This window comes from Pocillopora damicornis, chromosome 6 (genome assembly GCF_964200805.1).
Source record: "Pocillopora damicornis chromosome 6, jaPocDami1.2, whole genome shotgun sequence".
NCBI classification, from domain to species: Eukaryota; Metazoa; Cnidaria; class Anthozoa; order Scleractinia; family Pocilloporidae; genus Pocillopora; species Pocillopora damicornis.
This window is the reverse complement of record NC_142675.1, coordinates 24833093-24853906: the sequence shown is the minus strand read 5'-3', so window position 1 is coordinate 24853906 and position 20814 is coordinate 24833093. Positions and strand designations below refer to the sequence as shown.

General features: G+C 38.7%; 4 protein-coding genes across 6 annotated transcripts; all 4 read right to left on the bottom strand.

The window, feature by feature from the left end:
* Window positions 1-177: 177 nt before the first annotated feature.
* Window positions 178-3315, bottom strand: LOC113676279 (uncharacterized). Of its 2 annotated transcripts, none has more exons than XM_027192924.2 (2): window positions 3176-3315; window positions 178-1362 (listed from the first exon to the last, which is right to left on the bottom strand). In XM_027192924.2, exon 2 carries the CDS (start codon window positions 1341-1343, stop codon window positions 852-854), a length of 492 nt encoding a protein of 163 aa, XP_027048725.1. In that variant the 5' UTR covers window positions 1344-1362; window positions 3176-3315; the 3' UTR covers window positions 178-851. The 2 variants fall into 2 exon arrangements, with proteins under 2 accessions (XP_027048725.1, XP_089065905.1); XM_089209779.1 differs by lacking the exon at window positions 3176-3315 and adding an exon at window positions 2229-3150.
* Window positions 3316-3861: 546 nt separating this feature from the next.
* LOC113676278 (uncharacterized) lies at window positions 3862-6912 on the bottom strand. Its single transcript, XM_027192921.2, has 3 exons — window positions 6429-6912; window positions 5357-5593; window positions 3862-4901 (listed from the first exon to the last, which is right to left on the bottom strand). Exons 1-3 carry the CDS (start codon window positions 6790-6792, stop codon window positions 4645-4647), a joined length of 858 nt encoding a protein of 285 aa, XP_027048722.2. The 5' UTR covers window positions 6793-6912; the 3' UTR covers window positions 3862-4644.
* An 805-nt stretch (window positions 6913-7717) lies between these two features.
* On the bottom strand, window positions 7718-20487 carry LOC113676295 (phospholipid scramblase 2). Of its 2 annotated transcripts, none has more exons than XM_089209765.1 (8): window positions 20353-20487; window positions 18671-18793; window positions 17905-17982; window positions 17622-17814; window positions 16878-16989; window positions 9694-9796; window positions 9147-9205; window positions 7718-8405 (listed from the first exon to the last, which is right to left on the bottom strand). In XM_089209765.1, exons 1-8 carry the CDS (start codon window positions 20399-20401, stop codon window positions 8373-8375), a joined length of 750 nt encoding a protein of 249 aa, XP_089065891.1. In that variant the 5' UTR covers window positions 20402-20487; the 3' UTR covers window positions 7718-8372. The 2 variants fall into 2 exon arrangements, with proteins under 2 accessions (XP_089065891.1, XP_027048747.2); XM_027192946.2 differs by lacking the exons at window positions 7718-8405; window positions 9147-9205; window positions 9694-9796 and adding exons at window positions 14046-15346; window positions 16088-16146; window positions 16621-16723 and having other exon boundaries at window positions 20353-20486.
* LOC149044594 (uncharacterized) lies at window positions 10365-13531 on the bottom strand. The gene is made up of 3 exons (XM_089209764.1): window positions 12900-13531; window positions 11832-12068; window positions 10365-11387 (listed from the first exon to the last, which is right to left on the bottom strand). Exons 1-3 carry the CDS (start codon window positions 13261-13263, stop codon window positions 11131-11133), a joined length of 858 nt encoding a protein of 285 aa, XP_089065890.1. The 5' UTR covers window positions 13264-13531; the 3' UTR covers window positions 10365-11130.
* Window positions 20488-20814: the final 327 nt, after the last annotated feature.

Sequence of the window (20814 nt, the reverse complement as noted above, 5' to 3'; positions counted from 1 at the left end):
TAGTGATTTACCACATGGATAAAGGCCACTGAAGAACGGTGCATAGCACCAAGAGATGGGGGAGGACCAGGAAGAAAAAAAGAATTGTGGGTGATTGCCTCCAGTTCAACGACTTTGATCCTTGGAGTGTTAAGAATGAAACTCATTTAAAATTATTTCATGCAAAACACCCTCTCTGCAGTTTCATTTCATTCATTTATTGAACTGATCAAAAAGCCATGCTTGTTGATAAGTTTCATACAGCTGAGGTAGTTGTTACCTAAGTTATTAAAATATTTAGCATATATAAATTTTATAAAATTTTATCGGAAAGACAGACACGAGCTGCTTTAGGGAATTTTAGAATTACTTAATAACGTCTAGAGGGCGAGTTTAGTTCTGTTAGTTCCACAGCAAGTGTGTCATCCCACAGATGGAATTCCTGGCCCACGTCCAAACATATCCTTGACACGCGCTATTGACAAAATTATGCTGTCTACCTTCTCATATGAATTGTTGGGTCTATATGGATTGCCTGACAAATCTTAACACTTATCTGTCAAAATGCGACGCACCTATCACTGCGCTATATATTTGATGGTTGATTAAAAAAAAACAACAACAACAGAAAAACAGGTTTTTCTCATCGAGGTACCTTACCGTAAAGTAAAAGAAAAACGGTGATGGGCTGTCTAATAACAAACGCCGGGCATGTTTATGAAGTCATCTTTACCAAGCTTTCAATTTTGTTTATGCGGGTATCTATGATTCTCATGTTTGAATCGTTTTCATCTTAGCCCGCACAACGGGAAAATCGTCAGCGGAGAGTTTTTTTTTCTTGTTTTCTGGTTTAATCCTTTCCACGTGTCCGTTTACTTCATATGAAACTCATCGTAATGCTGAACTCCTTCATGTGCAGATTCGAATATAAACTTGCACATTTTGCAAACACAGTTGGCATCGAGCCAGTCAAGAAGCGTTGTCCTTCTCCCGTCGATAACCCATGCCGACACTCTTTTGTCTTTTCGTAAGATCTTCGCTAACTCTTCGTAGCGCCGACCCTGGCCCGAGACCAAGTAAACATCGGGTTTCTTATGCCTTGAAAAGTCGAACGAACTCGCGTAGTAGACGAGCAAATCTTCGACAGCATTCGGAAATGATGTCAGTGAAGAGTGCTTCATGATGATTGGACGGCCGTCGTGGTGCCTTTTGTCGGGAATCATGCTGCGAAGCTGATTTTGGTCGGTATCTTTACGGTGAAACACATGAACCTCAATTTGACTTCGCGTAGGGAATCGTATGTCTCGTAAGAAATCTTTACATGTTTCCCATTCAATAAAAAATACAGTGTAGACGAACGTCATTTCTTCAGAAGGATCTGTACTGTAAATATAAGCAAAGCAGAAATGAAATTTTCAGACTTAAAATTTCTCTCATCTGTCTTATTCTCAAGTGATCGAAATGGCAAACACAACTGAAAATCAGTGCCAACAGCAGGATACGAGACAGGAAGTTGAATTTTATTCGGAACCAGCTGTGAATTTTAATAATATTTCGTCGCGCCGCTAATTTTTTTTTGCATCAAATTCAGTTTTAATATTTCCTTCCTGTATCGTAAATCGGCTGCGCCCTTTATCTATGAAATATTTGCTGAGCTGTAGGGAACTCATCTGTATACTTCCTAACAAGTTTAAACATCGACTTATTTCTCAAAATTGACAAGCTATCAATTAAATCCGATATAAGGATTCAGAATTTTAGGTGAATTTAAGTTTGCTCGTTAATCGAGAGCCATACCAAATTGCTGTGGTTATAGCACCACTTTCGGAAGAGAGTTTCAAAAAACAGCGCGCTTTCTGGGAGGTTGTCATAAAATATTTCCCTGTTTTGGTGACAACACATGTTTTCCTTGGGTGAACCAGGGAAACTTTTAAACCTTTTTGTGATTCCGGAGAAAAGCAGCAAGTATAATGAAGAAATGGAAATGTTAGGTAAACCGAAATTGGCCGGCTGGAATTAAACGCGTACGCTGCCCATATCTTTTTAATTGCAAAAATATTTTGTTATCTCCAGCTGAATTACATTTATTTCATTCGACTGCAGGGCTAATTTCTCATACTATTTTTCCGGGACAAACATAATTATTTTGATCATCGGTTGTGAAAGCGCGATACCATTAGTCTTCTCCATTTCCCCTGATGTTTCGTGCTGTGAAGTTTTTACTTTAGCGAAATGAAATTGTTACCAACCTTAAGGATCTGTTTCTTCCGTAAAGCGTCATTCGAGATATGTGAAGTAAAGGATGTTATCAAAGGAACTAACGAGGTGAAGAACTATTTATTATTTAATAGATTTGAATTTCAAATTTCTTTCTCGCGGCTCTTTCATTAGAGATGTCCACATGGACCTATGCAATGTTTTTGTTTACCTGTCCATTCTTTTCCTTGCATCATTCACACTCACAAACGAAAAAATACTAAGAAGACAAATTGTAGCAGCTCTTAATATTTCAGTGGCGCCTTTTTGGTAAACGGGCGCTTGACACCAACAGGTGAAGTTTTTCATGCGGAATTGTCGCTCGGTTTTTCCTCTTTTCTTTGAATATCACTTTCAATTTCAAAGTTTATGGGCGTTTTAATTGTCTCGTAAGTATCTTCTTTACTAAGTAACTGTCTTTCAATGAAAGCTCTCCTTCGTTTTAGAATGTTATCACCTTTGATTCGTTAGCTTTTACCCTCAATAACTCAGAATATTTACTTAGCGACAATCTGTAGTACTCACAACATTTTTATCTTAAGCTTCTTCAACTCAAATTAAGGATAAAGCTGATAATTAGGCATCCTCGCCGACAGATTTTGTTATGTAGATTCATCGAACAATTCGCTGAGGATTTTTCCATCCCGCTGAATTAGAAATTCATCGCTCAATCGATCATTTTTAAGTCGCTTTTCGTCAATAAATATTGTAAAATGGATTTGTGTTTCGACCATGAGATTAAAAAACATTTAGAGAGAACAAAGAACATACGAGTATCTTTTCTAGAATGATAAGCTCTGTCAGCTGCTCTAAATAGCTTTCATGGAAATTTCGTGTTAGACAAATAGAAGCGAAAATATTATGCGTGTTCCGTGCTAAGGTGAGAAGGCACATAAGCCCTGTTGAGAGTGAGAATTGTTGCAAATCCAAGACAACTTACTTTTGTTTTCTTCAGCGGGTCGTGGTCGACAGAATCTTTATGTGCGTCACTGGGGCTTTCGTTGAGTGAAGTCTTTGGATAGGATAACACTCTTCTGGAACAATTTTTATTGCCTGCTGGGAATAGACATTGACTCAAACTATTCATTAAATACCCTATTAATGATCGAGTTAAGAAGTTTCATTGGTCAAAGCTGATCCTCTTCACACCTGTCGTATTCGCCCAGAAGGTAAACAACGTCAGCTGAAGGCTTTAATTGTTAAATTCAGTGTTATAAATAGTTGATGCAATGGACCATTTTTCGTGATCAAAATTCGTTCCCATTACTTTCGGTCATTGCTTTTTATTCGGAAAAAAGGAATGTGATTTTGACATGAGAAAAAAGTCCAAGAAACCACCGTAAGAAGTGACTGACGTTTCGACTTCCTCAGCGGAAGTCGAACAGAATCACCGAGAGAATATTTTTTAATTCGAGTTTTGTTGGTATGGTCCGTGAAAACTGATAGGTCAGTTTTCCGCGAGGTGCCATTGGCCATAAGACTCACGTGGCGTAAGTCGGTCGTGATTGGCCAGTTGTGACCAACATAGCTTCCCATACAAGCTGCATCATTAACATTGGGTTCACATAGTTGAAAATGATTTGTGATAAGACATAATAGGTTAATATGAAAAGATTACCATCACAATTTTTCCAAGGACGAGCATTTAATGATAATAATATTTAATAAATGAAAATCTCTTTTTAAGTTGTTTCAGCTGACTTTTATAAACCATTTCATTGACGTTTATCCTAGTTATGACTAAGGATAACTATGTGTTACTGAAATAGCGCTCGCTTATACGTTGTCTACTGTAATATTCTCAGCGGTCTCACTCGATTGTCTTCAAGGAGAATCCGATTTGCCTCGTACGTCCGTGAAATAGCGTTTTGACAGTGGCTTCATATTTGTCCAATCATCTGCTTTCATTTACTCTCTCCCAGTCTCTCTCGACAATTTTTACCCTTACCCTTCCTCCCATCCCAACCTTTTCTCTCTACAGTGCTGTTGAGAGTTCCCACCCCAGGCCTCCCCTTTCTCATTGTGTGAAAGCAAGTGAGACCAGTTTGAATAGATCACTAATTCTTGTCTCCTAAAAAGCCGAGAGCTGAATACATATTGAGAATTAGCTTTCATCAAATAAAAAGTTGGCTACAATTTTGTAACTGAATTTAAATTGAAGTCACAGAAAAGCCTTGTACGTTCTTCAAACCAAAGACTTGTTTCACAGAAAAGAAAGTTCGCTGTCCTGCTACGGCGCACTGCACTACTTCCGATTAGGGGGGGGGGGGGGGTCACTTCAAAGCAATTATCCAGACCAGCAGAAATAATAAAAGGCTTTCAATGTCATAAAAAAGATCGCTATATTCACAAAAAAAAAATGAAGCTCTACCCTAAAACGCGAAGAGTTTCGCTATCAGTCAGTGTCTTTCACTGTTTACTAAGTTTCCGTTGAATCTGCCGAGACCGCACAGAGCGCTCACCGCACCCAAGAGCAGTGTGCAACATTTTCAACACCTCCCGTTGGTACCTGACGTCGTATTCTTCCTGTTCTCCTAACCAATTAGCAAAGACAAATGTTTGAGCCTTCTTACTTCCGGTCACTTCCATGGCGTTCTTTTTAGCTTCATTGCGTTCTTCAGAGTCCAATTTGTCATCGTGGGTTAAAACCGTAATTATGGTAACACCTTCAAAAATACATTAAAAAAAGAGAACTTAAGGACGAACAGGGGTAATGCTTGGAAATGGAGTCTCTAGAATGTCTCAGAATTTCTTTGGCCAAGGATAAAATGCCATGAAACCGTGGGTGGGGGAAGGGTGCAAATCAAACAACTCGGATTTTTTTCGGCAAGGATTCCAGTTGTTCACTAGAGAAATTAGTTACTCGGACTATTTCCCTGGAAATGTTTATTTCGGAATAATAAAACTCGAATTTTTGAAATAATAATAAAACTAGTTGGGAATGAGATCAAAATTTCAATTGAAAAAAAAAAAAAAATTGTATGTGTCCATTATGGGTAACGTGAGAAGGCGATCTTTGGCCCCTTTGAGTTCCCGGTTGAGTTCCTTTGGGGTTTACAGTGATTATAATCAAAACTTTGGCACAAATACAAAGCAAAGATGTTTAGTTACCAACTCTCACCTTCCGCGTTTAATTTTTGCCTCACAAAATTGAACTTGTCTAGATACTGGCCATTCACGAAACGAATGTCGTTAGCCTTGATTACCCACAATGCCACATGAACTTGGTCTGCAACCGGAGGCTTTTCGAGTCTGTGAGCAGCTTGACCAGCGTCTTCGGCCATTTTTTCAGCCCAGTCTCCTCGCTCTATAAGCTGTCCTGCAGAAACGATGCCGTATAATATTCTGAAGAGTTCATCTAAAGGCAAAGGAAATGTTTTCATTAATTTTTATTTTTAAACATAACTGGAAGCTACGCAAATCATACAACGGAATGTATCGTACGGTTTTTCTCATTATGTACCATTTTATTATCTCCACCAATATTAGCACCAGATTCCCTAACTACAATCAGTGAAAAATATACTGGAGAGAGCATTACAACGACGGCCAAGGGGGTGTTGAAAAGATTAAGAGTTCGGAGCTTTTTTTTACTGATTGGAGTCAAAGGACTTTGTCAGCTCTTTGCTATTTTTCTCACTCTGAGAATCTCCTGGAGTAGCTGCTTTAGTCATATATAATACTTCTCTGTTTGTAATTTCTTAAAGGGTTAAATACAAAATTGGCAATTGAAGGTACTTTAAGGCGCATGCCTATTGTAACATTAATTATCGACCATGTCACGCAAGCCCTGTCAAATCTTGCATTACACACTACTTCCGCCTTTGGCGTAGAAACCGAAAGCTGAAATTGAATAATGACTTTGAATGAATATATTTTGCTTCCCATAAGTAAAATGAAATTCAACTACCCTGAAAAAATTTAAACCATCAGGGCCGTTACTTTCGGATCGCTGTTTTTTTTAACGTGATAATTTGGTTTTGTCAACAGAGTTGATAATGTAAATTGGCCATCGTAAAAGGGTTCAAGGCCGACGACTTTCAGGGCTAGCCCCTCGTCAAGCCGACCATTGTTGTCGGCTTGACGAATTCTCTTAGTATTAGAAAATAAATGTCGCTAGGCTTGAAGGCTGGAAGGCTTTGTTAACTGATCAAATGTTACAGGTAAAAAGAACAGTTAAACTAAATACCTACTTTCTTCAGCTCTGTTAAAATCGAAGTTAAAACCTCTTGTGTCATGGAATACAAAGCCGCCACGGTCATCTTCTGTCCCCGATTGCGAATGAAAATCCTCCAGTAATTGTGTTCCTTCGGCTCCAGATGATTGTTCTATTGCAGGGGCATTTTCTCGGCCGTATAAAGTCTTCCAAATCGTGTTAACAAGCGACGATTTCCCAGCACCAGTCATGCCAAACACGGCCAGCCGTATCTGCAATCCTTCCATTTCTCCTTCGAGAGCGTCTGAGAAAGAATGCAAGCCCTCGATATTTCCAACTTTATAGTTCTTGAGTTTTTCTCTAAGAGTACGGATTTCGCTCTCTAAATTATTGCTGGCCATTTCTGTTGTCTAGCTTTATACCTCGCTTCTGAAGTGAATACCGAACATCACACGCATCACTGCAGGCAGGGAATTCCTAGAACTATGGCGATCACGTGATACAAACAAATGATAAACCCCAAAGCCGGTAGCCGGTTAGAACAATCAGTTCCCAGAAAATTACCGGATATAGAAGCTTGTCCCCAGGGTCTCGCAGAACCTTTAACTTTGTTATGTGGAACAGTAGGATTAAAATCATTACAGAATTATTCCGTAACGCTACTAAGGCATTGCGTGACATCGTAGAGTACAGCTGCAAAGGACATCAGAATTTTCAAGCCATCTAAGCTCTCGTTAGGTGGAAACAAACTTGAGCATCGCTTCGTGAGAAGGAAAAAAAGCGGCAGTATTTTCCGCTCGTTTCACCGACCACGGGCCTGAAACTGAGACGGAACACGTTAGGTATTCTAGCATGGGAAATCACAAGCAAACCAGGAAGAACAGGTCGTGTGATTTATGAGGTAGTTTTTCTGCGTTAGTAGACTATCTTGTCCTAAACATTACAGAATTTTGAAAAAGACGCGGCTTAACGCCAGAAAAGAGGAAACAACGCTAGTTTCCGTCGATCAGTGTTTCGTATCTCAATGCAAAATGATCCTCAAGTTTGAAAGTGACCAAACAATCTCCTCCCACGCCCTCTATCAAAAAGGTAAAAGCCTTAGGACGAGCATGACAGGACGGAAAATGCGTGCACTGTAAGTACCTCCCTTTGTCCCATACAAAGCCTTAGAAAACTTTTCTAAGGCTTTGTATGGGGACAACGGGAGGTACTTACAGTGCACGCATTTTCCGTCCTGTCATGCAGATGAACAGTCTTAGTCATGTAGAAGCTATGTGGTAGCGCACCTTAATAACTGTATATTCCAACTGCTGGATAACGTTGAGGTTTTTCTGCAAAATTTTTATTGATACATGGTGCAATAATTATGTATAAAGTAATTTACTGGCGCGGTATTCTCCCACGAACGTGTATGAACTTACTACTATAGCGAGAAAACACAGGTGTACGCAGTTCATCAAGAAATACAGGTTCTCTATCATCTTCTTTTTAGCCTGTCCGAGAAGACATGAATCTTCTGATCAAAATCCTTGAGCTATTTCCGCACAATATACCTTTTACATTTTAAGTGTCAACGTTAACATTTTGTTCCATTATTTAACTTGCATAAAAAAAATCCCATCGGCATTTTACCCTTTTACTCTAAGAAATCTCTAACATGTAACTTCCCCGTCCAATTTCAATACATTGTTCCGCGAAAAGGTAAGGAGAAGAGACACTTCATCGGTTGCAAGGCGTTCCTTGATTAAACACAAAATTCTCTTCACTAATAAACAAGGTACTGTTCGTGACTAGTGAAGGAAGGATTACTAATTGGAACTGCCGGAGTTTAAAGCTTACAAAGGTGTCAAGCAGATAACATGTCTTAGAATATACATGCATTTATTAAATGTTAAAGACTGTAGCGTTGATCATATAAGAGGTGCCCTGAAATAATCTTCCTTCTTTTTAAACTGGCTGCACGTGAACTCACAGCGATCGTTTAATTGTTGCTGTGTTCAAAGAACATGAAGTCCTAAAAGTTAAGAAATAAATCAAGTCATTCGAATCAAATTGATGCAATGTTGCAGGACGTGTTTTTCCAGTGATAGATCCCGGATGACGACAAAACGTAGTGAGAACAAAAAAAAGGTACATAAGGCGGCGCCGAGTGTTGCTGATATTCTCATCACATAGAGGTAATTAACCCTTTAACTCCCAGATCAAATTTGTCATTCTCCTCACTGTCAACCATACAATTCTTAAAATGTTAGTTCAGAGAATTTAGTATTGGATCGACTAATCATCCCCAAATTGATATTTTTCTTTATTCTCATCACTTATCTGGTCGATGTTGTAGCGATATTGTAAGGAGAAAGTCTGTCTTGATCACTCATGGGAGTTTAAAGGTTAAATAGTATACTGAATGACACACACATTTTTATTTGATCTTACAAATGATCTAATGGAGGAAAAAAGCATAAATAACATCACCATTAACAAAATTCTGCTTCTTTATAACAACAATATAACATAAAAATATTCCCTTTTTCCGTGCGTCTGTTTAGTAGCAGATCAAAGAAGACGCCAAAACGTAGCTCAGGTCATCGACTAGCTTCAAAAATTTGAGTAGGTAAGAAAAATTTCAGTCTTTCAATGGACGTTATATTTTTAAATGTTTCTTAAACTCACAAGAATCTCCCTAAACAAAATCGCTGACGTGGCACAGAACTTTTGCAGTTGTAAGAAATGTAACGTGCGCTCTGTCTGTACTTACAATGAGAAAGGTAGCTCCCATTAGTATGGCTTTGTACTTGACGTCCAGATCCAAAGGGACTGACAAAAAACAAAGAGTGAAATAAAAAACTGAATTAAAAACCTGAGGCACAGCAAATAGGAAAGAAAAGGTCTAGCCTCTTCATTTAACACTTGGGTATAATTTTTCCTGAATTTCATTTTGTTCACGCTTCATTTTGTTTTTTAGATAACCCATAAATATTTCCAATATTTTTTGTTTCAAACCGTGTAATACGAGGCGACGAAGTTACCTTCGAAGTTACCGACTTGACAGGGCGACAGTGAGATGGGGCAACGTAGGCTACCTAAGCAAAACCAAGATCTAAGAAACTAAGTTTACCCGCATTCTAATATGAACCTTGCAAAATTTTTGCATAGGGGAGATTCGGTGAAGAGTAATCTTAGAAACGAGCCATTTCACCGTGATCTGACGAGGAAGCCCTGGGTGTATAGCGGAAATATTTTGAATCTCTCTGTACTTCGTTGCATGGACTTTACAAAGGAAAATATCTCTGTTCTGTCCTTACATCGTACTCCAAAGTTCTCAGCATCAGTAAACATCTCTCTTGCGAGTCCAGTCCACTGCTTGCTAATCATTCCAATTTCACTGCTTCCATCCAAAGAATTGAGCTGTGGGAACAAGATATCTCTTCAAAAGAGTAACACATACCTAAACACAATTCAGAAACCATTACAAACATGAAGCATGGACATAGTCACTCTTTCACCCCTCCCTTTCTCGTTATCTAATCACATTAGGCTGCAGAATAGTTGATGCAACGGACCATTTTTCGTGATCAAAATTCGTTGCCATTACTTTCGGTCAGTTATGTTGAAGAGGTTGCTTTTTATTCGGAAAAAAGGAATGTGATTTTGACATGAGAAAAAGTCCAGGAAACCACCGTCCCCATAAGAAGTGACTGACGTTTCGACTTCCTCAGCGGAAGTCGTAATCAGAATCACCGAGAGATTATTTTGTATTTCGAGTTTTGCTGGTATGGTCCGTGAAAACTGATAGGTCAGTTTTCCGCGAGGTGCCATTGGCTACAAGACTCACGTGGCGTAAGTCGGTCGTGATTGGCCAGTTGTGACCAAAATAGCTTCCCATCCAAGCTGCATCATTAACATTGGGTTCACATGGTTAAAAATGATGTGTGATAAGACATAATAGGTTAATATGAAAAGATTACCATCACAATTTTTCCAAGGACGAAGCATTTATTGATAATAATATCTAATAAATGTAAATCCCTTTTTAAGTTGTTTCAGCTGACTTTTATAAACCATTTCATTGACGTTTATCCTAGTTATGACTAAGGATAACTATGTGTTACTGAAATAGTGCTCGCTTATACGTTGTCTACTGTAATATTGTCAGCGGTCTCACTCGACTGTCCACAAGGAGAATCCGATTTGCCTCGTACGTCCGTGAAATAGCGTTTTGACAGATCATCTGTTTTCATTTGCACTCTACTCTCTCCTAGTCTCTCTCGACAGTTTTTACCCCTTACCCTTCCTCCCATCCCAACTTTTTCTCTCTACAGTGCTGTTGAGAGTTCCCACCCCAGGCCTCCCCTTTCTCATTGTATGAAAGCAAGCGAGACCAGTTTGAATAGATCACTAATTCTTGTCTCCTAAAAAGCCGAGAGCTGAATACATATTGAGAATTAGCTTTCATCAAATAAAAAGTTGGCTATAATTTGTAACTGAATTTAAATTGAAGTCACAGAAAAGCCTTGTATGTTCTTCAAACGGAAGACTTATTTCATAGAAAAGCAAGTTCGCTGTCCTACTACGGCGCACTGCTTTACTTCCAATGAAGGGGAGGTCACTTCAAAGCAATTATCTGGACCAGCAGAAATAATAAAAGGCTGTCAATGTCATAAAAAAGATCGCTATATTCACAAATAAAAGATGAAGCTCTACCCTAAAACGCGAAGAGTTTCGCTATCAGTCAGTGTCTTTCACTGTTTATTAAGTTTCCGTTGAATCTGCCGAGACCGCACAGAGCGCTCACCGCACCCAAGAGCAGTGTGCAACATTTTCAACACCTCCCGTTGGTACCTAATGTCGTATTCTTCCTGTTCTCTTAGCCAATTAGCAATGACAAATGTTTGAGCCTTCTTACTTCCGGTCACTTCCATGGCGTTCTTTTTAGCTTCATTGCGTTCTTCAGAGTCCAATTTGTCATCGTGGGTTAAAACCGTAATTATCGTAACACCTTCAAAAATACATTAAAAAAAAAAGAACTCAAAGACAAACAGGGATAATGATTGGAAATGGAGTCTCCAGAATATCTCAGAATTTCTTTGGCCAAGGATAAAATGCCATGAAACCATGGGTGGGGGAATGGTGTAAATCAAACAACTCAGATTTTTTTCGGCAAGGATTCCGGTTGTTCACTAGAGAAATTAGTTACTCAGACTATTTCTCTGGAAATGTTTATTTCGGAATAACAAAACTCGAATTTTTGAAATAATAATAATTCTAGTTGGGAATGAGATCAAAATTTCAATTGAAAAAAAAATTGTCCATTATGGGTAACGTGAGAAGGCGATCTTTGGCCCCTTTGAGTTCCCGGTTGAGTTCCTTTGGGGTTTACAGTGATTATAATCAAAACTTGGGCACAAATACAAAGCAAAGATGTTTAGTTACCAACTCTCACCTTCCGCGTTTAATTTTTGCCTCACGAAATTGAACTTGTCCAGATACCGGCCATTCACGAAACGAATGTCGTTAGCCTTGATTACCCACAATACCACATGAACTTGGTCTGCAACCGGAGGTTTTTCGAGCCTGTGAGCAGCTTGACCAGCGTCTTCGGCCATTTTTTCAGCCCAGTCTCCTCGCTCTATAAGCTGTCCCACAGAAACGATGCCGTATAATATTCTGAAGAGTTCGTCTAGAGGCAAAGGAAATATCTTCAGTGATTTTTTTTAAACATAACTGGAAGCTACGCAAATCATACAACGGAATATATCGTACGGTTTTTCTCATTATGTACCATTTTATTATCTCCACCAGTATTAGCACCAGATTCCCTAACTACAATCAGTGAAAAATATACTGGAGAGAGCATTACAACGACGGCCAAGGGGGTGTTGAAAAGATTAAGAGTTCGGAGCCTTTTTTGCTGATTTGAGTCAAAGGAGTTTGTCAGCTCTTTGCTATTTTTCTCACTCTGAGAATTTCCTGAAGTAGCTGCTTTAGTCATATACAATACTTCTCTGTTTGTAATTTCTTAAAGGTTAAATACAAAATTGGCAACTGAAGGTCTTTTAAAGCGCATGCCTATTGTAACATTAATTATCGACCATGTCACGCAAGCCCTGTCAAATCTTGCGTTACATACTACTTCCGCCTTTGGCGCAGAAACCGAAAGCTGAAATTGAATAATGACTTTGAATGAATATATTTTGCTTCCCGTAAGATAAATGAAATTCAACTACCCTGGAAAAATTTAAACCAACAAGGCCGTTACTTTCGGATCGCTGTTTTTTTAACGAGATAATTTGGTTTTGTCAACTGAGTTGATAATGTAAATTGGCCATCGTAAAAGGGTTCAAGGCCGACGATTTTTCAGGGCTAACCCCTCGTCAAGCCGACTACTGTTGTCGGCTTGACGAATTCTCTTAGTATTAGAAAATAAAAGTCGCTAAGCTTGAAGATATCTTTCAGTTTGTTAACTGATCAAATGTCACAGGTAACAAGAACAGTTAAACTAAATACCTACTTTCTTCAGCTCTGTTAAAATCGAAGAGAAAACCTCTTGTGACAAGGAATACAAAGCCGCAACGGCCATCTTCTGTCCCCGATTGCGAGTGAAAATCCTCCAGGAATTGTGATCTTTCCGCTCCAGATGATTGTTCTTTTGCAGGGGCATTTTCTCGGCCATATAAAGTCTTCCAAATTGAGTTAACAAGCGACGCTTTCCCACAACCACTCATGCCAAACACGGCCAGCCGTATCTGCAATCCTTCCATTTCTCCTTCGAGAGCGTCTGAGAAAGAATGCAAGCCCTCGATACTTCCAACTTTATAGTTCTTGAGTTTTTCTCTGAGAGTATGGATTTCGCTCTCCAAATTATTGCTGGCCATTTCTGTTGTCTAGCTTTATACCTCGCTTCTGCAGTGAATACCGAACATCACACGCAACACTGTTTTAGCAGGGAATTCCTAGAACTATGGCGATCACATGATACAAATAAATGATAAACCCCAAAGCCGGTAGCCGGTTAGAATAATCAGTTCCCAGAAAATTACCGGATATAAAAGCTTGTCTCCAGGGTTTCGTAAAACCTCAAACTTTGATATATGGAACAGTAGAATTAAAATTCATCATATTCCGTAACGCTACTAAGGCATTGCGTGACATTGTAGAGTACAGCTGCAAAGGACATCAGAATTTTCAAGCCATCTGAGCTCTCGTTAGGTGGAAACAAACTTGAGCATCGCTTCGTGAGAAGGAAAAAAAAGCGGCAGTATTTTCCGCTCGTTTCACCAACCATGGGCCTGAAACTGAGACAGAACACGCTGGGTATTCTAGCATGGAAAATCATAAGCAAACCAGGAAGAACGGATAGTGTGATTTGTGTTGTGGTTTCTCTGCGTTAGTAGACTACCCTGTCCTAAACATTGCAGAATTTTTGAAAAAAGACGCGGCTTAACGCCAGAAAAGAGGAAACAACGCTAGTTTCCGTCGATCAGTGTTTCGTGTCTCAATGCAAAATGATTCTCAAGTTTGAAAGTGACCAAACAATCTCCCACGCCCTCTATCAAAAAGGTAAAAGCCTCAGGACGAGTCAGATGAACAGTCTTAGTCATGTAGAGGCTATGTGGTAGCGCACCTTGATAACTGTATATTCCAACTGCTGGATAACTTTGAGGTTTTTCTGCAACATTTTTATTGATACACAGTGCAATAATTATGTATAAAGTAATTTACTCGCGCGGTATTCTCCCACGAATGTGTATGAACTTACTGCTATTGCTGGTTTTCACGTGACGTCACTAAATTTCAGACTTCAGAACTATTGATCCTCCTGAGATTTTACTTTCATGATGTATTAGAGCAGCTAAAAACTAATATTCAGACAAATTTTCACTCCAAATGGGTTCTTGGTTTATTGATAGACTACTCTTGAATTTCTAAGCTTTTGCGTGACGTGGCCTTTACATGACGAGCGAGAGAGCTGTTATGTTGGTTTAAAAGGTGACTTATTTAGGGAAATTCAGCTATCTGAACAGTTCTTGTATTAGAATAAAGTATTATTGTTACGTTTATGAGTTCTTAGAGAGATAAATTCACGCTTTTGTAGCAAAACTCAGTGACAGATGTTTCTGCTGGTTTCCGGCCGCCATGTTGGTGCCCATCCAGGTGGGCACCAGCATGGCGGCTCCATACAAATCTCTATAAATTTGGGAAAAACGTTTCTCCTCATATCTTCCGTAAGAAAAATTGCTGTGACCTGAATCTTGGCGAGAGTCTTTACATATCTAGCTTCTTTCTATTTCCAGATTCTACACTAAATCGATTGAACGGTTTTTATTTTTTATTTTGATCTATTTTGAATGGCGTGACACTGAAAACCAGCAATAGCGAGAAAACACAGGTGTACGCAGTACATCCAGAAATACAGGTTCCCTATCATCTTCTTTTCAGTCTGTCCGAGGACATGAATCTTCTGATCAAAATCCTTGAGCTATTTCCGCACAATATACCTTTTACATTTTAAGTGTCAACGTTAACATTTTGTTCCATTATTTAACTTGCATAAAAAAATCCCATCGGCATTATACCCTTTTACTCTAAGAAATCTCTAACATGTAACTTCCCCGTCTAATTTCAATACCTTGTTCCGCGAAAAGGTAAGGAGAAGAGACACTTCATCAGTTGCAAGGCGTTCCTTGATTGAACACAAAATTCTCTCCACTAATAAACAAGGTACTGTTCGTGACTAGAGAAGGGAGGGTTACTAATTGATATTGCCGGAGTTTAAAGCTTACAAAGGTGTCAAGCAGATAACATGTCTTAGAATATACGTGCATTTATTACATGTTAAAGACTGTAGCGTTGATCATATAAGAGGTGCCCTGAAATAATCTTCCTTCTTTTTAAACTGGCTGCACGTGAACTCACAGCGATCGTTTAATTGTTGCTGTGTTCAAAGAACATGAAGTCCTAAAAGTTAAGAAATAAATCAAGTCATTAGAATTAAATTGATGCAATGTTGCAGGACGTGTTTTTCCAGTGATAGATCCCGGATGACGACAAAACGTAGTGAGAACAAAAAAAAGGTACATAAGGCGGCGCCGAGTGTTGCTGATATTCTCATCACATAGAGGTAATTAACCCTTTAACTTCCAGATCAAATTTGTCATTCTCCTCACTGACAACCATACAATTCTTAAAGTGTTAGTTCAGAGAATTTAGTATTGGATCGACTAATCATCCCCAAATTGATATTTTTCTTTATTCTCATCACTTATCTGGTCGATGTTGTAGCGATATTGTAAGGAGAAAGTCTGTCTTGATCACTCATGGGAGTTTAAAGGTTAAATAGTATACTGAATGACACACACATTTTTATTTGATCTTACAAATGATCTAATGGAGGAAAAAAGCATAAATAACATCACCATTAACAAAATTCTGCTTCTTTATAACAACAATATAACATAAAAATATTCCCTTTTTCCGTGCGTCTGTTTAGTAGCAGATCAAAGAAGACGCCAAAACGTAGCTCAGGTCATCGACTAGCTTCAAAAATTTGAGTAGGTAAGAAAAATTTCAGTCTTTCAATGGACGTTATATTTTTAAATGTTTCTTAAACTCACAAGAATCTCCCTAAACAAAATCGCTGACGTGGCACAGAACTTTTGCAGTTGTAAGAAATGTAACGTGCGCTCTGTCTGTACTTACAATGAGAAAGGTAGCTCCCATTAGTATGGCTTTGTACTTGACGTCCAGATCCAAAGGGACTGACAAAAAACAAAGAGTGAAATAAAAAACTGAATTAAAAACCTGAGGCACAGCAAATAGGAAAGAAAAGGTCTAGCCTCTTCATTTAACACTTGGGTATAATTTTTCCTGAATTTCATTTTGTTCACGCTTCATTTTGTTTTTTAGATAACCCATAAATATTTCCAATATTTTTTGTTTCAAACCGTGTAATACGAGGCGACGAAGTTACCAGCTTGGAGGCGACAGTGAGATGGGGCGACGTAGGCTACCTAAGCAAAACCAAGATCTAAGAAACTAAGTTTACCCGCATTCTAATATGAACCTTGCAAAATTTTTGCCTAAGGGAGATTCGGTGAAGTGTAATCTCAGAAACGAGCCACTTCGCCGTGATCTGACGAGGAAGCCCTGGGTGTATAACGGAAATATTTTGAATCTCTTTGTACTTCATTGCATGGACTTTTCAAAGGAAAATATCTCTGCTCTGTCCTTACATCGCACTCCAAAGTTCTCAGCATCAGTAAACATCTCTCTTGCGAGTCCAGTCCACTGCTTGCTGATCATTCCAATTTCACTGCTTCCATCCATAGAATTGAGCTGTGGGAACAAGATATCTCTTCAAAAGAACACATAACTAAACACAATTCAGAAACCATTACAAACATGAAGCATGGACATAGTCACTCTCTCACCCCTCCCTTTCTCGTTATCTAATCACACTAGGCTGCAGAATAAGCAGTACTCGACTCACAGGGAATTCAACATCCGATCCACAACTGCAAGGGCAGCACGGCCCATTGACTACCATGATAGGCTGCCGCTGTGCATCTTGAATTTCCAATTTGGCTTTCCACCATGTCCACCTATGGTCACAAAATCAAATCATGAATTGTAAGTAAAGGGTAAGGGGTAAAGTGGTCAGAGTAAGGCAGACTACTACATGGCCTGGTCATTTGGATGTGGCTAAACTGCATCAGGCCATGTTGTTTGGGTATGGCTGAACAGCATCAGGCCATGTTGTTTGGGTATGGCTGAACTGCATCAGGTGTTGTTGTTTGGGTATGGCTGAACTGAAAAATGGCAAAGTAGTTTGAGAGTGGCAGAAAAAGAATGGCTGAGTACTTTGGGTGAAGCTAAGTTGCAGCATGGCTGAGTGTTTGGGTGTAGCAAGGGGATAAGGGGGCTGGGCTTATAATCTGGTGGTTCCTGTTCACACCCTCCACCATGCTGCCCATTTGAATGTCTGCCTCTTACCATTTGAGCATTTTTTTTTTCCCACTTAATATTTATTTGTAATATTCATTTCACTATTTGCACACTGGACTCTGATCAAAGGGTCTAAGCTCTTGCCTTGGATGAGCTCATAGGTGACACACATTCCAGAAACAGCTTGGATCTGTATTTTCAAAAGCCTTTGGTTGGTAAGAAGAATAGGAAAGATTGTAACTTTTATGCTCAGTAATGAAAATGAAGATGTTTTACCATATTCACTTACTTCTGTTCCACATAACCAATAACTGTCCCTGGTGGGGACTGTATTTCAATCTCCTGAAGACAACAAGGACAACAGCAGCACTGGCACCTGAGGGGTCGGGAGAGGTGTATCACTTCTCTTTGCATATTGTCAAAAACTTTCATTTCAAATGGACGCCCAGGACCACAGCACTGTCGAGTGCAGCAGTCAGTGTCTGTAAAAATACCGCTAGTGTTAAAAATGTATAAAATTTATTTTATTTAAAATTATAGTAAATTGAAAGAAACAACACTAGCAAAATTACCTTCAGCAGCAAAATATACTTGTTGACCCATGGAATTACATATCTTGTATTTGTTGTTGGATTCAAATCCAGTGAAAGCTAAGAGAAAATAAGGAAAAAGAAAAACATGTATTATGGTATAACGCTTAAATTAAGACTGGTTTGGCCATCAAGGTATAGAAACCATCCTACCAGAGCTAAGCTGGAAGTCACTTGTACAAAGCTATCAACTTGATCCAAACAGAAAAATGTTTGCAACTAATGTTCAAGATCAGTCCACATTTTAAAGTTAATTTTTACAATCATTTGATGAATAAAATATGATTAAAGCCACCTTAATCCCTTATGATACTTAAGAAATATTTTGACTGAACCAAGAATCATATCACATGTAAAAGATTGAGTCTGATCAGGAGATCCCTTCTAAAACAGACAATGCCATTACAGATGTGAGTAATAACATTTCTGCAAACTCATCCCATCACTCCTTGCTTGATCATCTAATACTCCAAATTCTGTATCTCAGCAATCTTTATCCAAGGATCACAATATTATGTCCTTTCCAGCTAACCAAACAGTAAGAGGAGTTTGTCAAATATTTTGAGGAAAAGCTTGTTGAAAGGACAACATTCATATTTACCCTAAATAAACAATCTTACTGATAAAATATTCAAAGTTGCCCTCTTTGTTTCAGCTTTTTTATGGAGCCTGCTGATTTCAATTCATGATGGCACATTGAAAAATAAGTTGCAACTGAAATGAACATTTCTCACTCTCTTCAAATTACCTTCCAGAAGCTCAACCTGTTGTTGAATGAGCAATTGATCAACTGCAGTCAGGTATTCCAATCCTGGGGGGCAGCCTATTGGTGCCTGAGGAACAGGCATCCAATTTGTCTGTCCAGGAACTCCTGCAAAGATTGTCACCATTAAGATTTAACAGGCTGACATTTCAAGCATTAATCCTTCATCAAAGCCATAGATGAAGGGCTAATGCTTGAAATGTCAGCCTTTAAACTCTTTATGGTGGCCAATTTACATTTCAACTCAGTTGTTGACACAGAATTACCTGTCCAACAACCAACAGTTTGAAAGAATAGGAAGTTTGAGTTACATAAAGACTGAATTCAGTGAGTCTGAGTCAGAAAGGCTCCACTGTAGTTTTGCTGGTATAAAAGGTACCATAAACATCATTTCAGAGCTCTTTAGGTAGCCATGTTACAAAACAGATACAAGGTCACTTTTCTTCTTACTCTATGTTAGAAAACAATTTTTTTCAAGCTATGTTTTCACTACTGCTTGAGTAGTGTTCATTACTGCAAAAATCACTTTCATATTCATTTCTTAAACTGCAGTTCACATGATATAGGATTTTCATATATTCACAGTCATAACAACAACAATGTCTCTTAATTTCCAAAACAATGTCACTGCTGTACTGCTGCTTAATTTCCCAGTTCTATGCTTGTTTTTCTACACATATGCTATTTCCACAAGCAAGACTTATGGATGAAGCAGTTTGGGTTGTTAGTCATGCTTACCCTCCAAAGAAATAACTTTCAATTATTCAAAAATGTTCAATAACCCTGAGGGGTGTAATTGTTTTTTTACTAATTACTCAAATGACTATCATTCCAACTACATAATTCTCTATGCTTTCTCAGAAATATCACACAGTCTCAAGCTTGTTTTGCAAAGTGTATCACTTAATCGTGGAGGGGTTAACACGGGAATATCATGCAATCCTAGACTGCCATCAAAGTGTAGGTCTTAAAATAGATCCCCTTTCAAAGTCCATCTCAACATCAGTTGTGAAGTAAACTAACAATTTTCTAGAGTTGATTGCCGTCTTGCGTACAGTTTTTTGTCGTTTTAATTCTGAGGAAATTTGTTGGAAAATGTTGAGCCTGTGCACGTACTACCTGCAAAGAACCGTTCTACACTATAAACAATCGGATGTGAAGTCGTTAAAAACCTTGTGCTAACAAAAAATGAAATGGCATTTGTGAATATCATAATGCATTAACACTCAAAAACGTCAGCAGTTTTATAACCAATCGATAGAAGGACCTAAAGGAGTAGGGCACAACTTGTATGTCAACTTCACTTTGATTTCATGGACAGCAAAAGCAGCAGTTAAACAATAAACGGGGCAAAACCAAATTGATCGCGTGCAAATCACACGATTACCGAAAAAACCACGCACATTTGCTTCACATGAAGAAAGTTGTGTTTCAGCTGACGCTCGTTAGTTTGCTCGTGTTTGTTGTCATGTTCTGTTTTGTTAATAACACTACTTAAAAACTTTAAGACCATTAGGAAGCAAAACATCAAGTACCTACTCTTTCTCCGAGAGCGAAAGTCAGCGAATATTTTAAATAAGTTTCTCTCAGTTACAAGACATGAAACATTACCTACAGTCGCAATCACGATCGTTTTGTTTGGAGATCTAAGAAAAGCTTTAAAATACCTGGTTGTTGCTGCACAGGTTGCGTTTGATATCCTTGTTGCAGCGACATGTTTAGAAGTGATTTACACACCCTATAAATAGTAATTAGCACATGACCTCACGACAGATTATTTGCGTAGCCGTGGGAAGTCTGGGTAGGAACAGGCCACAACGTAAACATAGGCTTCTCGACTGAGCGTGTTTGCGCAAACAGTAACTACTCCATCAAAGATTCAAAAATACTTGCGAGGGCTCTGAACTAATGGATCATTTTTCTTAATTAACTAGAAGGAAAGTTCTGTTGTCAGGAATTCTGAGCCACGAGCCAAAGGGGTAAGAGATAGCTTATGCAATGTTCACAATGCCTCCTCTACAAAAAAGTGCACAACCATGCATTTTTTCCTCAATTATATCCTCCATGATCGTAAAAAGAGGATCCTAAACTTGAAATGAAAACCTCTACTGCGCAGAATCCCAAAAGAA

Excerpts from the sequence above, each read along its gene's own strand:
- LOC113676278 (XM_027192921.2), bottom strand. The coding sequence starts at position 6,792 with ATGGCCAGCAATAATTTAGAGAGCGAAATCCGTACTCTTAGAGAAAAA. Across the intron at positions 5,594-6,428 it reads TTTTAACAGAGCTGAAGAAA|ATGAACTCTTCAGAATATTA; the intron begins GTAGGTATTTAG and ends CTTTGCCTTTAG. Across the intron at positions 4,902-5,356 it reads GCAAAAATTAAACGCGGAAG|GTGTTACCATAATTACGGTT; the intron begins GTGAGAGTTGGT and ends GTATTTTTGAAG.
- LOC113676295 (XM_089209765.1), bottom strand. The coding sequence starts at position 20,401 with ATGTCGCTGCAACAAGGATATCAAACGCAACCTGTGCAGCAACAACCA. Across the intron at positions 18,794-20,352 it reads ACCTGTGCAGCAACAACCAG|GAGTTCCTGGACAGACAAAT; the intron begins GTATTTTAAAGC and ends CAATCTTTGCAG. Across the intron at positions 16,990-17,621 it reads ATTGGTTATGTGGAACAGAA|GTGGACATGGTGGAAAGCCA; the intron begins GTAAGTGAATAT and ends TTGTGACCATAG.
- LOC149044594 (XM_089209764.1), bottom strand. The coding sequence starts at position 13,263 with ATGGCCAGCAATAATTTGGAGAGCGAAATCCATACTCTCAGAGAAAAA. Across the intron at positions 12,069-12,899 it reads TTTTAACAGAGCTGAAGAAA|ACGAACTCTTCAGAATATTA; the intron begins GTAGGTATTTAG and ends CTTTGCCTCTAG. Across the intron at positions 11,388-11,831 it reads GCAAAAATTAAACGCGGAAG|GTGTTACGATAATTACGGTT; the intron begins GTGAGAGTTGGT and ends GTATTTTTGAAG.
- LOC113676279 (XM_089209779.1), bottom strand. The coding sequence starts at position 2,260 with ATGACGCTTTACGGAAGAAACAGATCCTTAAG. Across the intron at positions 1,363-2,228 it reads GGAAGAAACAGATCCTTAAG|TACAGATCCTTCTGAAGAAA; the intron begins GTTGGTAACAAT and ends TTATATTTACAG.